The sequence below is a fragment of the Channa argus genome, chromosome 13, assembly GCF_033026475.1.
Source record: "Channa argus isolate prfri chromosome 13, Channa argus male v1.0, whole genome shotgun sequence".
In the NCBI taxonomy this organism is placed as follows: Eukaryota; Metazoa; Chordata; class Actinopteri; order Anabantiformes; family Channidae; genus Channa; species Channa argus.
In genome coordinates, this window is record NC_090209.1 from 7,157,356 (window position 1) to 7,176,594 (window position 19,239).

The 19,239-nt window shown below is 37.1% G+C and overlaps 2 protein-coding genes across 3 annotated transcripts; both read right to left on the reverse strand.

Moving 5' to 3' along the window:
* Positions 1-63: 63 nt before the first annotated feature.
* On the reverse strand, positions 64-5,762 carry LOC137139102 (acidic mammalian chitinase-like). The gene is made up of 12 exons (XM_067525865.1): positions 5,671-5,762; positions 5,330-5,361; positions 4,864-4,890; positions 4,547-4,751; positions 4,399-4,455; positions 2,965-3,130; positions 2,739-2,863; positions 2,532-2,655; positions 2,260-2,442; positions 2,049-2,165; positions 1,789-1,921; positions 64-1,556 (listed from the first exon to the last, which is right to left on the reverse strand). The coding sequence occupies exons 2-12, from the start codon at positions 5,352-5,354 to the stop codon at positions 364-366; spliced, it is 2,355 nt and encodes a 784-aa protein (XP_067381966.1). The 5' UTR covers positions 5,355-5,361; positions 5,671-5,762; the 3' UTR covers positions 64-363.
* A 5,020-nt stretch (positions 5,763-10,782) lies between these two features.
* LOC137139101 (acidic mammalian chitinase-like) lies at positions 10,783-18,324 on the reverse strand. Of its 2 annotated transcripts, XM_067525864.1 has the most exons (12): positions 17,609-18,324; positions 17,268-17,299; positions 16,795-16,821; positions 16,478-16,682; positions 16,329-16,385; positions 14,450-14,615; positions 14,224-14,348; positions 14,017-14,140; positions 13,745-13,927; positions 13,534-13,650; positions 13,274-13,406; positions 10,783-13,041 (listed from the first exon to the last, which is right to left on the reverse strand). In XM_067525864.1, exons 2-12 carry the CDS (start codon positions 17,290-17,292, stop codon positions 11,516-11,518), a joined length of 2,688 nt encoding a protein of 895 aa, XP_067381965.1. In that variant the 5' UTR covers positions 17,293-17,299; positions 17,609-18,324; the 3' UTR covers positions 10,783-11,515. The 2 variants fall into 2 exon arrangements, with proteins under 2 accessions (XP_067381965.1, XP_067381964.1); XM_067525863.1 differs by lacking the exon at positions 17,609-18,324 and having other exon boundaries at positions 17,268-17,315.
* Between the last annotated feature and the right edge of the window lie 915 nt (positions 18,325-19,239).

Sequence of the window (19,239 nt, forward strand, 5' to 3'; positions counted from 1 at the left end):
AATTACGTGAGGCATATCTGGTTAAATAATGACCGACAAATAGCATCCACACATACACCCAAATTCTCCAGATACAACTTTAATGAAATTACAGCAAAAAAAGAATCATTTCTAAATACACAGGATAAGTTATTTGTGTTACCTAATGATTCAATGGATAAGTTAATAATTAACTGATTGCATTTGAATAGTGCTGATGGGATTAAATGTTTTTTATGTTTGAATTAGAGACCCTAAATAACCCAGCACAACCCTTGTTAATTATTGTTTACAATTATGAGAAATTCATGATCCCCCCTGTTGGAGACAAGACTAAATATTACTACTTGCAGACAGTGAATTAATGAAATAATGAGAAAATGTTTAGGGCCAGTTACAGCATTTGCAGCTGTCCATGAAGATCAGATTTTGAGGGCAGTATTGGATGTAGGTAATACCACCAACACAGCTGTAAAAAGAACCTGAGTTATTTGGGTTGGCATGAATGCCATCTGACCGTCCCTTACAGTAGCTGGTTGTAGTAGGGTTTGTAGATTTGGATGTGGTTTTCGTCTTTGGAGTAGAAAGTCTTATAGTTGTAGTAGCTTGGGCTCTAGTTGTCAGGGTGGTTTTAGGAGTGGGTGTTGTTGTTTTGGTCGTTCCAGTGGTTGTAGTAGTGAGGTCTGTGGGCCAGTCACAGCAATTGCAACTGTCTTTGTAGACCAAACCTGATTGGCATATTTGAGGGTAGGCAATCTGGTTGGAACATCTATAATACATAGTTGGATCATTGGGGTTGCTATAATCCCCATCACTTTTTCCTATACAAAACGTTAGAGAAACTCTACCAGGTGTAGTGGCTGGAGGCAGAGTTGTATCAATGTGTGTTGTTGTTTTGGTAGCTGCAGTGGTTGTAGTAGTGGATGTTATAGATGTGGTAGGTGGAGTTGGTGTTGTAGTAGTGAGGTCTGAGTTGGTGGGCCAGTCACAGCAATTGCAACTGTCTTTGTAGACCAAACCTGATTGGCATATTTGAGGGTAGGTAATCTTGTTGGAACATCTATAATACATAGTTGGATCATTGGGGTTGCTATAATCCCCATCACTTTTTCCTTTACAAAACGTTAGAGAAATTCCACCAGTTGTAGGTAGAGTCGTTGTAGCTGTGGTTGAAATTGTTGGAGTTGTAGTTGTAGTAGTGGGAGCTGTAATTGTAGTAGTAGGTGTTGTGGTCGTTGTAGCAGTTGGGGTTGTGGTAGTGAGGTCTGAGTTGGTGGGCCAGTCACAGCAATTGCAACTGTCTTTGTAGACCAAACCTGATTGGCATATTTGAGGGTAGGTAATCTGGTTGGAACATCTATAATACATAGTTGGATCATTGGGGTTGCTATAATCCCCATCACTTTTTCCTTTACAAAACGTTAGAGAAATTCCACCAGTTGTAGGTAGAGTTGTTGTAGCTGTGGTTGAAATTGTGGGAGTTGTAGTTGTAGTAGTGGGAGCTGTAATTGTAGTAGTAGGTGTTGTGGTCATCGTAGCAGTTGGGGTTGTGGTAGCTGTTGTGGTAGCGGCTGTATCTGTAGGAGTGGGATTGGAGTTAAAATTATTGTGCTAATCGCTTTTTAACCTCGCTTGATGATCACTTTCTATACAAATAACTAATCATGACTGCCTGGATTTCTGAATAAAGTAAGCACATGTTTGATATCTGAAAGAAAGCAGTCAAGCTAATAACAAGAGAATATGCTACTCCAAATGATATTCAATAAATCTTTTGTAAAAGTATTACACTTTGTATGTTTTGTTTACCTGGAAACAGGAGATTATGCAAGTAGCTAATGAAGGGGTTCTTGCCCTGTTTACAGAAATTTCCTGTAAAATCATCCAAGTCCATAGACCAAACACAGGCTCCACCAAAATGATTTGTTTTGAGGTATGTGACCTGAGAAAAAGGAATAGAGGAAGAAACACATCTACTTTACCTAGTGGGAAAACATCTATTTGGGCAGTATTGTTCACAACCAATTATTATGATTTACAAATTTACTACTGAATTATAAGATCATTACTTTAGTATAAAGGCTGTTTAGGTTATCAAATCCAACCCATTGATTTTCTGTGACAGCATAAGGAACTTTCTGATCAGGTATCTGATGGATTGGACTCCCTTCAGTATAGAGGCAAGTCTGAAATGAAGGAAATGTATCACACCAAAGACAGGAAATTCTGTTTGTATTTTCAGGATTTTGACATAAATCTATTAAAAGCTTGCAGTTTTACCTCATAATAAGACCAAATTCCTGTTATTGTGGTGTAGCGGCCTTCTTTACCAGGACCACTGGCTGGTGCTCCAACATCACTGGATGGAGAGGAGAGACTAAAAACCCACCCATATGCTGCTAGGCCCAAGTTTAGCTTTTCTGGAGGTGCTCCCTGATCCCGCCAGTACTGCATGGCATAGTCCTAAAGTGTGTGGGAAACAGCAAACAGTTAGGATCAGGGTACATCGTGATCAGGCAGTTAAGTATGAGCAGATAAATCCTGTCACTTGCAGTGTTTGAGTAGATTTTGCCTCCTGTGTCATGTGATCCCTGGTATAAAGGGCTGTGATGTGCTGTGACACTTTCCCAGGAGTCATGAAAGTCAAATGTCAGCACATTAATGAAATCCAGGTACCTGATAAAATACAGACAAGATCAAGTTAATCACAATATCATATTTGCCAAACAGCTAATTAGGAGTTACACAATTATTATTACGTGGCAATCTGTGCGACTTCATAACCAGCATCAATGATTTTTTTCTCCGCAGAGACACTTGCAGTGACCAGTAATCTATCCTTTTTAGTTTGTGTTGCCTCATTCACAAAGGCTTGATTGAGCTCCTGTACAACACAGTCAAGAGTGAAATGTTATATTGTCATATGTGACATTTTCAGTATATTTGCATTTCTGAGGGTGCCATTAGAGAAATTTAGTATCTGACCTTGCACAGTGATGTAAATCTCTGCTTGTCATCTGATTGGCTTCCTACACTTCCAGGAAACCTCCAGTCCAAGTTGATCCCATCAAACTCATAGTTTCTTAGTAGTTTGATTGTAGACTCAATGAACTTTGACCTGTTCGTCGGCGTGGACACCATCACACTGAATCTGGTGAAAAATTGAACAAAACAGTCGTGTGAAGTTTCCCTAAGATAACTTGCTGTTCTTGATATATTTAGTAGGTTACAATAAACCTTATACAAGTTTTAATTATATAGGTTTAATTTCCATTTCATTTAACTGAACACTGGTTTTAATTTATTTGTATGTTATATATATATATATATATATATATATATATATATATATATATATATATATATATATATATATATATATATATATATATATATATATATTTATTTGAAATATAAATTAATATATATATATATATATATATATATATATATATATATATATATATATATATATATTTTAATTTATATTTCAAATAAAGCAAAAACATTTTTAAATTAAATTTAACATTATTTATTAGGTTAGATACGAAAAGAAAGCCTTAAATGCTTTGAGAGTGGACCAGTTGGTGAATGTACAAAGACACTCACGGTCCACTACCACAACCATCATATACTTAAAATCACAACAGCCAACACAATATACTATTATTACTTAATTTAAAAATTTACATAAGTGCCTTTATGAATTTTTCAAGCCCTATTAGAATAGCATGTGCCTTCCCCCTGAATCACAATTCAACAGTTTTGTGACCTAGTTTTCAAAACTTGCAAGGATCTAAATGAGTACCCAGAGGAGCCCATACATTGCTATGCAAAAATCCAACAACGACAGATGACGTCCCTGAGTCAGCAATGATGAGCCCTTACAAACCAAGTGTGACATTTGGCCAAAATACCCACTGAGGTATATACACAACTGAACCTAAAAAACATTATCCTAACCTTGCATTAAACAAAATAAAGACAATATCAATGTCTGAAGCCTCAAAAAGTGGCATGTACAGCTTAGCTTCCTCTTTACAGGCTAAAATATTTTAATGTGCTGTAGTCAAGACCCAGGTAACACAGACAAGACAAACAACACCCAAAAAAGCTAATTAACCCAAAACAGGATTGTTAGAAAACATAATTCTAACAATACTTCTGCCATAGTGCACAGAGAAGCCAAACACAGACAAGTGCAGCGAAATGATGCCAATGGTCAACAGTGGAAGCCCAATGTCCTTACTGGTTCTTCCAGTCATTATATTCCCTCTCTTCTTCATAGTTTCTTTCAGTTTCTCTCAGCACCAAATAGACCTTTGCTTATACACCAATGACTACTTTGCTTATTGACTTAAGCATGTCTTTGCACTTTGCACAAAAAAGCCTCATATTTTCATATTGTATGTAACTTACATTTGTGTGTTAAAGCTCTCGCCACCAACTGCCAACAGGGTTTTAAGCTGTGGATTTCTGTGAAAGCATAAACATTTTGGAACTATTATTAAAAAAAACGAATTTTTTTTTCCAATTTCCAAAATATCTCTAGGTTGAAAGAACTTACCTGGTTTTGAGTCCATTAAAGGTCTCAAAGCGTTTAAAGTCAGTAGAGCAGAATGGGACCAGCTCATTCGCGTTGTTGATTTCAGCATTTGTGAAGATCACATGGGTGCACAAGTTTACATCAATATCTGAAATCTTTAACTGTCCTTCATTCGCTCTCAGTTCAGCCCACCGGTTATAGTAGCACACCAGCCTGGAAGAAGAGGCTGAGACATGCAAAAGATGCTTTTCAGTGAATTTTCTTCATTTTACAATAACTGATGACTTGAGGAAATTAAGCCAGTGATTATGATAAAATATTGCATGTTATAAACTTACCCAAGCTGGCGATGACCAAACAGACACCTTCAAAGAGACAGAGTCTGTTAGTATTAGGTTGAAAACAACTGTAAGTGGCTCAGTTATGACAAAATTAAATGAAATAATAAGAAAATGCTGGGAGTGAAATTGAATTTTGTGGAACATATTAAAACTTCAGAACAGAACAAACATGTTTAGTAACATGTTTGTGGAGTACTGGTGTCTTCAGATAAGTGATTGCTTATTCAGAGGTTGTTGAACACTAAAACATTGCGATTTTGTTCAAAGTTATAAGCAACACAAACACATTTCTACCCATCTTCATTGTATTTCTGTGGGCACAGAAATCTCTGAGATCAAAACCTGGATAACAAAATCTGAAACTTATCCAAATGGTTTTATTCCACTGGAAGTAAAAACATGTTTAGGGGTTATGGATAAACCAACCCCTTAATAATGCATTTACTTGATCCATAGATCTTACCTGCAGTCAGAATCAGCCTACACATGTTGGTGCTGTGAGAATAAACACAAATAATAGAAAACATATAAAATAATCAAGTCAGAAAATGATCACTAAAAGGGCAACTGTAATCAAGACTAATCAATAATCTATTGTGCTGGTCCACAAAACTGCTTCAAGTCTGATAATGATCACAGCATACTCACAATAGGTAAAACACTCATAATATCTGATATCATAATATCTGATATCATAATATCAGATGTAAAAGATGAGACAACAAGGAAAAACAGAGACAGTGGGTACAGCAATTTCCAAATTATCTTTGAATATAATATAAAACAGAGCAAAAAACTACTTACAAAGATCAAGGTTGAGGAAGGATGTACTATCTCTCTATGGTGATTAATGGATCACTGATGGGTGTCTAGTTGTTAAATAGGTTAGATCTCTGAAAGGGTGTGGCAAAAATAGGGCAGAGCTAATTTTGAAATATCCAAAGCAATTTGTTAGGCACTCATCCTAGGCCCTTTCTTTGTCTTTAAAACTGTATGATACCACAACATTAAAATGTGTCTCTTCAAGTTTTTTTTTTAAGATATGTTATTAGATCAGTATCCATCCACATATTTTGCACGTATTCAGTTTGAAAATACCACAGTGTAAACCCCAGAAAAAAAATGTAATCAGGTAGGGTGGAAAAGTAAAATAAGACAAATGCAATTTGGTACTTTAATTACGATATACGTGACACATGAAAATGTGACTTGAGAAATTTAGATGTACCCGGTTTACTGTTTCTGTTACTCTATTTTGATGTAGGGACTGCAACGGAAAAGCAATATTCTTTAAGTTCTTTCCAGCACTGTTGCAGAAATTTCAGTGACAGCTTAGCTTTCTTTGTAATTTCATAAAGAAAAGCTCTAAATTTGACGGGTCACAGTATAATGGTCCTTTGTATTTTGTTATTATGAAAGCATTGCACTGTACTAAATCCTGACGTGTGTTGTCTCAATTATGCCTCAGAGGGTGTAGCTGCACAATCTCCCATATCATTGCTTTAATCTAGTCGGAAAACCGGTAGGAACTGTTTGCACTTCAAGGCTTAATTTACTTATATTGTGTCCCGAAAGTGGGGCTCTTCAAAGTATGTGACTTATAATTGAAATTTACACTGAAGACAATAAAAATACTGTAGCAGCAGATCAAAACAGACCCATGTGGACAATTCTAAAAGTTTTTATGGTTTGATGTTTAACTGCTGCTCTTTTAATTAGGTAATTTGAACTTTTACCACTGTGTAATGGCATCAGTCACCTCAATAAGCCAGTCCTTACTATTTACAGTAAAAACTAGAGATTATTTTGTAGATTTTCCAGAAAATGTATAAAGATTTGTGCTACAGTACATTTGGATGGAAACCTACGCTCTATGACCTGATTCAAATGACTTGAAATGACTTGATTTGAAACAAAAAATCTGTACAGTAGTTTTTGTAGTATTGACAATATATGACAGTGGTAAACAACACACCAATCTACCTCCCAGAATTAAGCAACATAATTATTTAAGGCAAGTCCAGTTACACAGTGAACAATATGCCAAGCAAAAAACACTCCAACATAAAATGCTATCTTGAATGACAAAGGAAGCTATTATTGGTGTAATACAGTATTCTTTGTATTACGTCAGTATGCAGTGCACCTGAGATCAGCACACCCAGGTCCCTGCCTTTACCTGTCACACAGTTTGCATCCTGCCCAGGCTTGATTCTTGTCTCTACAAGCTGTGGGCCCACAGGGTGGTTGCTCCATGTTACTTCTTTAAGCAGTGCCCAAGTGGACCCCATGAGTAAACACCCAGGCCCTATAGTTTCCATATTTTGGGCTAAGAAAACACAATCCTTAATGTTTAGTGCTTTGTTTGGCCCCTCCCTGAGGCAGTATTAGGGGCCATTGCCCATTGGGACAAACCTCCCAGAATTATCAGGGCACACAAATCCCTCCATCATGAAAGGGTGACGCAGCTTTGCCTAACTACAACCTAACAGAGCCACTGGCTCCTTTTAAACTCTCAGGGGAAGATTTAAAGTTTTTTGTTTCTCTTTAGTTTCCAGAAAAATGTGCTGCCAATAACACGATGCAATTTAACTTCATATACAAAAAGAGCTTCATAGACTGTGGCTTGACAGAACAGACAATTCCAAATAAACAATGTCCAGAAAAAAATATTCAGTGTTTAGGGAGTTTCAGTATAGCAGAGTATGTGTCACAGTATCAGCCGTTTCAAACCATGGTGTTTGCTTATTAGCCACACTTAAACCAGCTGGATCAAGCTGAAGCTTGAAGAGGTTAGTTTTTAGCTGCTAGTTTTTAGCAAAACAAAGCAAAAGATATGCAGGTAACCACCATAGCAGGTAAACAGACCGCATAAAACACGAGATGGTGCCTGGATCTCAATGGTTAATGCGTTGTGGTGTAACTTCATATTGTCTATACAAAGACAGCTTCATAGACTGTGGCTTGACAGAACAGACAATTCCAAATATATAATTCACAGAAAAAAGACATTTTAGTGTTTTGGGAGTTTAAGATTTCAATTTGGGACATAAAACTGTCTTTAAACTGCTTTTATATTTATTTGCATTTTTATTTTTCCCACAAAATGATAACATATAGCAAAAAGCCTTCAATTACTATTTATTTGCTTTAGCAAAAATTGAAACATTTCTTATTCATCCATAATGTAGCAGTAGATTTGTTTCACTTTGCATTTCCAAGTAAACAACATTAGATTGCTTCACATATCTGAAACACGAGGAGATAATCTCAGAAGGGCAGAAGTGTCATTATTTGACATTTCTGTGGCAAGCTGCCACGTACTGTAAGACAATAAGCAGGAACACCTATCAGCACATACAATTTTATAATTATATGTACAGTGCACACACAGATTATTAGGTCCATTTAATGCAGTGTAATAAAACTGCAAGAAAAGAAATCCTTACTCTATGAAAAAAGTCTTCAAGAAAAAAGGACTATATTTTTTATTAAAAGATTTATGATCCTTTATGTAACGACACCAATCAAACTGTTTTACTACCAGATATTTGATTCACAACAGAAGTAATGTTCCAACACCAACATACTGACCAACATCTCCATCTACTTATACTGATATTGGGGTCTAAAACCAAACTTTCCCTTTTATACAAGAACATATGATATGTGATATATTTTTATTGCTGAAAAGATTAAACAAAAATAAATCTAGTTGTGTTGTTGGGGATGTCTTAATGACATGCTGCATGAGACCAATCCGATCATTGCTGGCACACAATTCTAGAAACTAAAGTCAAGCACAAATCTTTAAATCTTCCCCTAAGAATTTATAGTGAGCCAGTGGCTCTGTTACGCTGTAGTTAGGCAAAGCTGTGCCACTCTTACACGATGGAGGATTTTTGTGCCCTGCTAACTCTGAAAGTTTTGTTGCCATGTGGGTCTGTTAGGCTGTAGTTAGGGAAAGCTAAGCCACCGCAACATGTTCTCAACCCACAGCATCAGACATTGAAGCTTCCTAATGTGTCCAATTGGGAAAACCCTAATGCGTTACTATTGGTCTTTCCAGGAGCGCCACTATTTGACTTTGTCACTGTAATAATACAAATAATTACAAAACTGTATTTGCCAATAGGTGTTCCTCATGCTTATTGAAACACAGACGTCAAATAATGACACTTCTTCTGGATCCAGTTGGTCAGAATGTGGCTAATATGCAAACACCATGATTTGAAATGGCTGATACTGTGACACATACTCTGCTACTAACCACCTAAGTCCCTTCAAATACACAGTTTCTACTGATGATGGGATTCGGCTCCAACTTACCACTTTCTCCGTTCCTGCTTCATGGAAAGGTTGCCGGCTGACTATCATTTCTCTTTTTCTGTAATGTAATGTGTTATTCTGAAAAGTAAAACTAATGTGTAACACATTACTTCTTACAATATTGCTAAAAAAAAAAATCTCTGTTACCTAAAATTTAACTTAGGTTCTGTGACCTGATTCAGAATACCTACAAAATTTGAAACCAAAAATATGTATAGTAGTTTTTTTGTAGTATTGACAACACACGACAGTGGTAAACAACACACCATTATTTATTGTATTTTTTATTTTAATATTATACATTTGTAATATTATTACATAATAATAATTTCCATTCTTCTGTGGCGACAAGCCGAAGGCCGTTGATCTTTGATGATGTTCATGATGTGGTTTGTCCACTGTCTGCTTTTGGCCTCTGTGTCTGACTGAGGGCAGGAATCTTTCCCACACAGAATGGACAGCGAGCAGAAGAAGAATTGAGACAGTCCCGTTGACAACATTTATGCTTGTACTGTATGTGGGAAGACATTGAACTTACAGATAAATAGGATCACCTTTATGCCATAATCTGATCACAACATCTGTAATGCTGGGCCTGTATGGTAACTGACAATGATCACATGTTGGAAGTCTATATTTGGAATGCCAAAGTGGAAAGTACACTTTACCTAATGTAGGAAGAAGAGTACAAATATCGTAGGATTTTGCTAGTCAGACTTGCCTGGAAACACTGTGAAACATTGTGTCAGTCAGCAATAAGAATCTTCACACCACAAGTTCATTGAGAGCAGTAGAAGATATCCCCAAATCTGCCTGACCCTGCAGACTTGGCCAAATGCACTTTTTAGGCAGCTGAGAATCTGTCAGAATTCCTACTCAGAGTCCTTTGCATTGTCAAGCTCAGCACAGGTGAGGCAACAAGTTAAGTTAGTTTTGTTATGGTGATAGCTCTAGTATTTACACTGTAAATCTAATTTAGCACACCTGATTATCCAGTAGCTATGTACTTGCTTTGGGAGGGCTATAGGGAACACAAGAGCAAGGGTGCAGCACCGGTAATACGAGGAAAAAACTCATAAGTAGTAATTAAAGTTTCAATGTTGGTAGGTGTTCCTTTGGTCATGCCTCTTTTGAGCTGTAGATAAAGGCTATCATTTTTCTAATTAACTTGCCTTCATCATAACTTCCCCACCTTGTCACATGACACACTGTTGCACCTATTTTGCATGTGAACGTGACAAAATGACCAAATGAATGACAGATTGTACCCTCATATTTCAGGCAATTGGCAGGAAAGTTATTTTTCTACATTCAGGACATTCTTTCTTTTGATTGGAGTTGACAATGGCAGTTACACTATATCTTGTTTTTTATAGACAGTAAGAACCAGCCGATGGTTTCACCAAAATGTTCAAGCCTTGTTTTAAAAGTCATTACAAACTACTATTCCTCTATTATCTTCTGCTTATTCAGCGCTTGCAGTATTGTGAGTCTAATGAATAGTACTTAATACAATATTACTGAACTATAATGTTTAGAACAAAATGATTAATTAATATTAAATTGATACATGAAAAGCTACCAAAAATGTTATTTATGGAAGCCAAAGGGTTCAACTGTGTTCAATGTGTGAATCCAATAGGCTCCTCTTCAAAGCAATGTGTTCAGGTAACAAGCTGCCCAACGGGCAATTCAGGAAACACAGTTGAAAGAAATGTTTGAATTCAGATGAAGGCCACAGGGACAAATGTACTTTTGTCTAACATGTTTGAAAATTTTCAAAATTGTGATATATTGCAATACAATATATAAAAACATACAGAGTGCAACAGCTGCATCATCTTGTGAAACAAATCTAGTGATTCACCCACTAAATATGAAAGAGTCAGAGTACACCCATAATAAAGGTTCCAGAAGAATTCCATCAATGACATACAATATATGCAACAGCAATATAATTACGTGGGGCATATCTGGTTAAATAATGACCGACAAATAGCATCCACACATACACCCAAATTCTCCAGATACAACTTTAATGAAATTACAGCAAAAAAAAAAATCATTTCTAAATACACAGGATAAGTTATTTGTGTTACCTAATGATTCAATGGATAAGTAAGTAATTAACTGAATGCATTTGAATAGTGCTGATGGGAGTAAATGTTTTTTATGTTTGAATTAGAGACCCTAAATAACCCAGCACAACCCTTGTTAATTATTGTTTACAATTATGAGAAATTCATGATCCCCCCTGTTGCAGACAAGACTAAGTATTACTACTTGCAGACAGTGAATTAATGAAATAATGAGAAAATATTTAGGGCCAGTCACAGCAATTGCAGCTGTCTTTGTAGACCAAACCTGATTGGCATATTTGAGGGTAGGTAATCTGGTTGGAACATCTATAATACATAGTTGGATCATTGGGGTTGCTATAATCCCCATCACTTTTTCCTTTACAAAACGTTAGAGAAATTCCACCAGTTGTAGGTAGAGTCGTTGTAGCTGTGGTTGAAATTGTGGGAGTTGTAGTTGTAGTAGTGGGAGCTGTAATTGTAGTAGTAGGTGTTGTGGTCGTTGTAGCAGTTGGGGTTGTGGTAGTGAGGTCTGAGTTGGTGGGCCAGTCACAGCAATTGCAGCTGTATGTGTAGACCAAACCTGATTGGCATATTTGAGGGTAGGTAATCTGGTTGGAACATCTATAATACATAGTTGGATCAATGGGGTTGCTATAATCCCCATCACTTTTTCCTTTACAAAACGTTAGAGAAACTCTACCAAGTGTAGTGGCTTGAGGCAGAGTTGTATCAGTGTGTGTTGTTGTGTTGGTAGCTGCAGTGGTTGTAGGAGCGGCTGTAGTCGTTTTGGTCGTTCCAGTGGTTGTAGTAGTGGATGTTAAAGATGTGGTAAGGGGAGTCGGTGTTGTAGCGAGTTCTGAGACTGTGGGCCAGTTACAGCATTTGCAGCTGTCCATGAAGATCAGATTTTGAGGGCAGTATTGGATGTAGGTAATGCCACCAACACAGCTGTAAAAAGAACCTGAGTTATTTGGGTTGGCATGAATGCCATCTGACCGTCCCTTACAGTAGCTGGTTGTAGTAGGGTTTGTAGATTTGGATGTGGTTGTCGTCTTTGGAGTAGAAAGTCTTATAGTTGTAGTAGCTTGGGCTCTAGTTGTCAGGGTGGTTTTAGGAGTGGGTGTTGTTGTTTTGGTCGTTCCAGTGGTTGTAGTAGTGAGGTCTGTGGGCCAGTCACAGCAATTGCAACTGTCTTTGTAGACCAATCCTGATTGGCATATTTGAGGGTAGGCAATCTGGTTGGAACATCTATAATACATAGTTGGATCATTGGGGTTGCTATAATCCCCATCACTTTTTCCTTTACAAAACGTTAGAGAAATTCCACCAGTTGTAGGTAGAGTCGTTGTAGCTGTGGTTGAAATTGTTGGAGTTGTAGTTGTAGTAGTGGGAGCTGTAATTGTAGTAGTAGGTGTTGTGGTCGTTGTAGCAGTTGGGGTTGTGGTAGTGAGGTCTGAGTTGGTGGGCCAGTCACAGCAATTGCAACTGTCTTTGTAGACCAAACCTGATTGGCATATTTGAGGGTAGGTAATCTGGTTGGAACATCTATAATACATAGTTGGATCATTGGGGTTGCTATAATCCCCATCACTTTTTCCTTTACAAAACGTTAGAGAAATTCCACCAGTTGTAGGTAGAGTTGTTGTAGCTGTGGTTGAAATTGTGGGAGTTGTAGTTGTAGTAGTGGGAGCTGTAATTGTAGTAGTAGGTGTTGTGGTCATCGTAGCAGTTGGGGTTGTGGTAGCTGTTGTGGTAGCGGCTGTATCTGTAGGAGTGGGATTGGAGTTAAAATTATTGTGCTAATCGCTTTTTAACCTCGCTTGATGATCACTTTCTATACAAATAACTAATCATGACTGCCTAGATTTCTGAATAAAGTAAGCACATGTTTGATATCTGAAAGAAAGCAGTCAAGCTAATAACAAGAGAATATGCTACTCCAAATGATATTCAATAAATCTTTTGTAAAAGTATTACACTTTGTATGTTTTGTTTACCTGGAAACAGGAGATTATGCAAGTAGCTAATGAAGGGGTTCTTGCCCTGTTTACAGAAATTTCCTGTAAAATCATCCAAGTCCATAGACCAAACACAGGCTCCACCAAAATGATTTGTTTTGAGGTATGTGACCTGAGAAAAAGGAATAGAGGAAGAAACACATCTACTTTACCTAGTGGGAAAACATCTATTTGGGCAGTATTGTTCACAACCAATTATTATGATTTACAAATTTACTACTGAATTATAAGATCATTACTTTAGTATAAAGGCTGTTTAGGTTATCAAATCCAACCCATTGATTTTCTGTGACAGCATAAGGAACTTTCTGATCAGGTATCTGATGGATTGGACTCCCTTCAGTATAGAGGCAAGTCTGAAATGAAGGAAATGTATCACACCAAAGACAGGAAATTCTGTTTGTATTTTCAGGATTTTGACATAAATCTATTAAAAGCTTGCAGTTTTACCTCATAATAAGACCAAATTCCTGTTATTGTGGTGTAGCGGCCTTCTTTACCAGGACCACTGGCTGGTGCTCCAACATCACTGGATGGAGAGGAGAGACTAAAAACCCACCCATATGCTGCTAGGCCCAAGTTTAGCTTTTCTGGAGGTGCTCCCTGATCCCGCCAGTACTGCATGGCATAGTCCTAAAGTGTGTGGGAAACAGCAAACAGTTAGGATCAGGGTACATCGTGATCAGGCAGTTAAGTATGAGCAGATAAATCTTGGCACTTGCAGTGTTTGAGTAGATTTTGCCTCCTGTGTCATGTGATCCCTGGTATAAAGGGCTGTGATGTGCTGTGACACTTTCCCAGGAGTCATGAAAGTCAAATGTCAGCACATTAATGAAATCCAGGTACCTGATAAAATACAGACAAGATCAAGTTAATCACAATATCATATTTGCCAAACAGCTAATTAGGAGTTACACAATTATTATTACGTGGCAATCTGTGCGACTTCATAACCAGCATCAATGATTTTTTTCTCCGCAGAGACACTTGCAGTGACCAGTAATCTATCCTTTTTAGTTTGTGTTGCCTCATTCACAAAGGCTTGATTGAGCTCCTGTACAACACAGTCAAGAGTGAAATGTTATATTGTCATATGTGACATTTTCAGTATATTTGCATTTCTGAGGGTGCCATTAGAGAAATTTAGTATCTGACCTTGCACAGTGATGTAAATCTCTGCTTGTCCTCTGGTTGGCTTCCTGCACTTCCAGGAAACCTCCAGTCCAAGTTGATCCCATCAAACCCATAGGTTCTTAGTAGTTTGATTGTAGACTTAATGAACTTTGACCTGTTCGCCGGTGTGGACACCATCACAGTGAATCTGGTGAAAAATTGAACAAAACAGTCCTGTGAAGTTTCCCTAAGATAACTTGCTGTTCTTGATATATTTAGTAGGTTACAATAAACCTTATACAAGTTTTAATTATATAGGTTTAATTACCATTTCATTTAACTGAACACTGGTTTGTTTTTATATTTTTATTTATAACGTATTGGATTTTGTTGCTTTTATTTTATTGTTGGTCAGTTGGTACATTATAACAAGTTGTCGGGAAGTCCCCAGACAAGACACGGAACCCTCAAAAGCCCATCCACAGCCACGCATTGCCAGTCCCAAGGGCTGGTTAAAATTGGGTAAGGTTGCATCGGAGGGGCATCCGCCGTAAAAACTGTGCCAAATCAACATGCAGAATAATTATTCTGCTGTGGCGACCCTGAACTTATTGGATGGGCCGAAAGGGGAAAAAACTATATATATATATATATATATATATATATATATATATATATATATATATATATATATATATATATATAAAATTTCTCTCTCTCTCTCTCTCTCTCTCTCTATATATATATATATATATATATATACATATATACATGTATTTATTATATTTTAACTTCTATTTTAAATAAAGCAAAAGCCTTTTTAAATTAAATTTAACACTCACGGACCACAACCACCATATACTTAAAATCACAACAGCCAACACAATATTTAACTCCAAAATGCAGATAATGCAGCTTGCAGATGATAGTCCTATTTTCTCAGTTAGATGGTAAAGCAGGTGGTAGAGAGGATTGCAGGTCAAAGCAGAAAGCAATGTGGCTAATTGACTTCTCAGTCTCAGTCATTTCTCGATCCCCATGGGGAAACTGTTGCACATAGAGGATGGTGCTGCTATGGGGTTTTCAGTGTCTTGTCCAAGGTACCCAGAATTACAACACCAACCCTGATCATAAACAACTGCCTTACCATCTGAGCTACAGCTGGCTCTAGTGTACTCCCTTATCTCTATCATCATCTATGTTCATGATTAGAAGGTAAAAAATTGTTTTATTTAATTTAAAATTTTACATAAGTGCCTTTATGACTTTTTCAAGCCCTATTTGAATAGCATGTGCCTTCCCCCTGTATCACAATTCAACAGTTTTGTGACCTAGTTTTCAAAACTTACAAGGATCTAAACATCCTGAGTCAGCAATGATGAGCCCTTGCAAACCAAGTGTGACATTTGGCCAAAATACCCACTGAGGCATATACACAACTGAACCTAAAAAACATTATCCTAACCTTGCATTAAACAAAATAAAGACAATATCAATGTCTGAAGCCTCAAAAAGTGGAATGTACAGCTTAGCTTCCTCTTTACAGGCTAAAATATTTTAATGTGCTGTAGTCAAGACCCAGGTAACACAGACAAGACAAACAACACCCAAAAAAGCTAATTAACCCAAAACAGGATTGTTAGAAAACATAATTCTAACAATACTTCTGCCATAGTGCACAGAGAAGCCAAACACAGACAAGTGCAGCGAAATGATGCCAATGGTCAACAGTGGAAGCCCAATGTCCTTACTGGTTCTTCCAGTCATTATATTCCCTCTCTTCTTCATAGTTTCTTTCAGTTTCTCTCAGCACCAAATAGACCTTTGCTTATACACCAATGACTACTTTGCTTATTGACTTAAGCATGTCTTTGCACTTTGCACAAAAAAGCCTCATATTTTCATATTGTATGTAACTTACATTTGTGTGTTAAAGCTCTCGCCACCAACTGCCAACAGGGTTTTAAGCTGTGGATTTCTGTGAAAGCATAAACATTTTGGAACTATTATTAAAAAAAACGAATTTTTTTTTTCCAATTTCCAAAATATCTCTAGGTTGAAAGAACTTACCTGGTTTTGAGTCCATTAAAGGTCTCAAACCGTTTAAAGTCAGTAGAGCAGAATGGGACCAGCTCATTCGCGTTGTTGATTTCAGCATTTGTGAAGATCACATGGGTGCACAAGTTTACATCAATATCTGAAATCTTTAACTGTCCTTCATTCGCTCTCAGTTCAGCCCACCGGTTATAGTAGCACACCAGCCTGGAAGAAGAGGCTGAGACATGCAAAAGATGCTTTTCAGTGAATTTACTTCATTTTACAATAACTGATAACTTGAGGAAATGAGGCTGGTGATTATGATAAAATATTGCATGTTATAAACTTACCCAAGCTGGCGATGACCAAACAGACACCTTCAAAGAGACAGAGTCTGTTAGTATTAAGTTGAAAACAAATCTTAGTTGATCAGTTTTGACAAACTACAAAACTAATTGAAATAATAAAAAAATGCTGGGAGTGAAATTGAATTTTGTGGAACATATTAAAACTTCAGAACAGAACAAACATGTTTAGTAACATGTTTGTGGAGTACTGGTGTCTTCAGATAAGTGATTGCTTATTCAGAGGTTGTTGAACGCAAAAAAGTTGCGATTTTGTTCAAAGTTATAAGCAACACAAACACATTTCTACCCATCTTCATTGTATTTCTGTGGGCACAGAAGTCTCTGAGAGCAAAACCTGGATAACAAAATCTGAAACTTATCCAAATGGTTTTATTCCACTGGAAGTAAAAACATGTTTAGGGGTTATGGATAAACCAACCCCTTAATAATGCATTTACTTGATCCATAGATCTTACCTGCAGTCAGAATCAGCCTACACATGTTGGTACTGTGAGAATAAACACAAATAATAGAAAACATATAAAATAATCAAGTCAGACAATGATCACTAAAAGGGCAACTGTAATCAAGACTAATCAATAATCTATTGTGCTGGTCCACAAAACTGCTTCAAGTCTGATAATGATCACAGCATACTCACAATAGGTAAAACACTCATAATATCTGATATCATAATATCTGATATCATAATATCAGATGTAAAAGATGAGACAACAAGGAAAAACAGAGACAGCGGGTACAGCAATTTACAATTTATCAATGAATATATTATAAAACAGAGCAAAAAACTACTTACAAAGATCAAGGTTGAGGAAGGATGTACTGTCTCTCTATGGTGATTAATGGATCACTGATGGGTGTCTAGTTGTTAAATAGGTTAGATCTCTGAAAGGGTGTGGCAAAAATAGGGCAGAGCTAATTTTGAAAAATCCAAAGCAGTTTATTAGTAACTCATCCTAGGCCCTTTCTTTGTCTTTAAAACTGTATGATACCACAACATTAAAATGTGTCTCTTCAAGTTTTGTTTATGATATGTTATTAGATCAGTATCCATCCACATATTTTGCACATTTTCAGTTTGAAAATACCACAGTGTAAACCCCAGAAAAAAAATGTAATCGGGTAGGGTGGAAAAGTAAAATAAGACAAATGCAATTTGGTACTTTAATTACGACATACGTGAAACATAAAAATGTGACTTGAGAAATTGAGGAGATGGTCAATGGTCTGTTTTCCTTTGCTACCACATCTATAACATCCACTACTACAACCACTGCAGCTACCAAAACAACAACACACATTGATACAACTCTGCCTCCAGCCACTACACCTGGTAGAGTTTCTCTAACGTTTTGTAAAGGAAAAAGTGATGGGGATTATAGCAACCCCAATGATCCAACTATGTATTATAGATGTTCCAACCAGATTGCCTACCCTCAAATATGCCAATCAGGTTTGGTCTACAAAGACAGTTGCAATTGCTGTGACTGGCCCACCAACTCAGACCTCACTACCACAACCCCAACTGCCACAACGACCACAACACCTACTACTACAATTACAGCTCCCACTACTACAACTACAACTCCAACAATTTCAACCACAGCTACAACGACTCTACCTACAACTGGTGGAATTTCTCTAACGTTTTGTAAAGGAAAAAGTGATGGGGATTATAGCAACCCCAATGATCCAACTATGTATTATAGATGTTCCAACCAGATTGCCTACCCTCAAATATGCCAATCAGGATTGGTCTACAAAGACAGTTGCAATTGCTGTGACTGGCCCACAGACCTCACTACTACAATCACTGGAACGACCAAAACAACAACACCCACTCTTAAAACCACCCTGACAACTAGAGCCCAAGCTACTACAACTATAAGACTTTCTACTCCAAAGACGACAACCACATCCAAATCTACAAACCCTACTACAACCAGCTACTGTAAGGGACGGTCAGATGGCATTCATGCCAACCCAAATAACTCAGGTTCTTTTTACAGCTGTGTTGGTGGCATTACCTACATCCAATACTGCCCTCAAAATCTGATCTTCATGGACAGCTGCAAATGCTGTAACTGGCCCACAGTCTCAGAACTCGCTACAAAACCGACTCCCCTTACCACATCTTTAACATCCACTACTACAACCACTGGAACGACCAAAACGATATATATATATGTTGAAGCATGCTGTTTACTTGGAAATGTAAAGTGCAACAAATGTATTGCTACGTTATGGATGAATAAGAAATTTTTCTATTTTTGCTAAAGCAAAAACCGGTTAAATAGTAATTGAAGGCTTTTTGTTATATGCTATGATTTTGTGGCAAAAATATACATGCAATTACATATAAAAGCAGTTTTAAAACAGTTTTATGTCCCAAATTAAAATCTTAAACTCCCTAAACACTGAAATCTC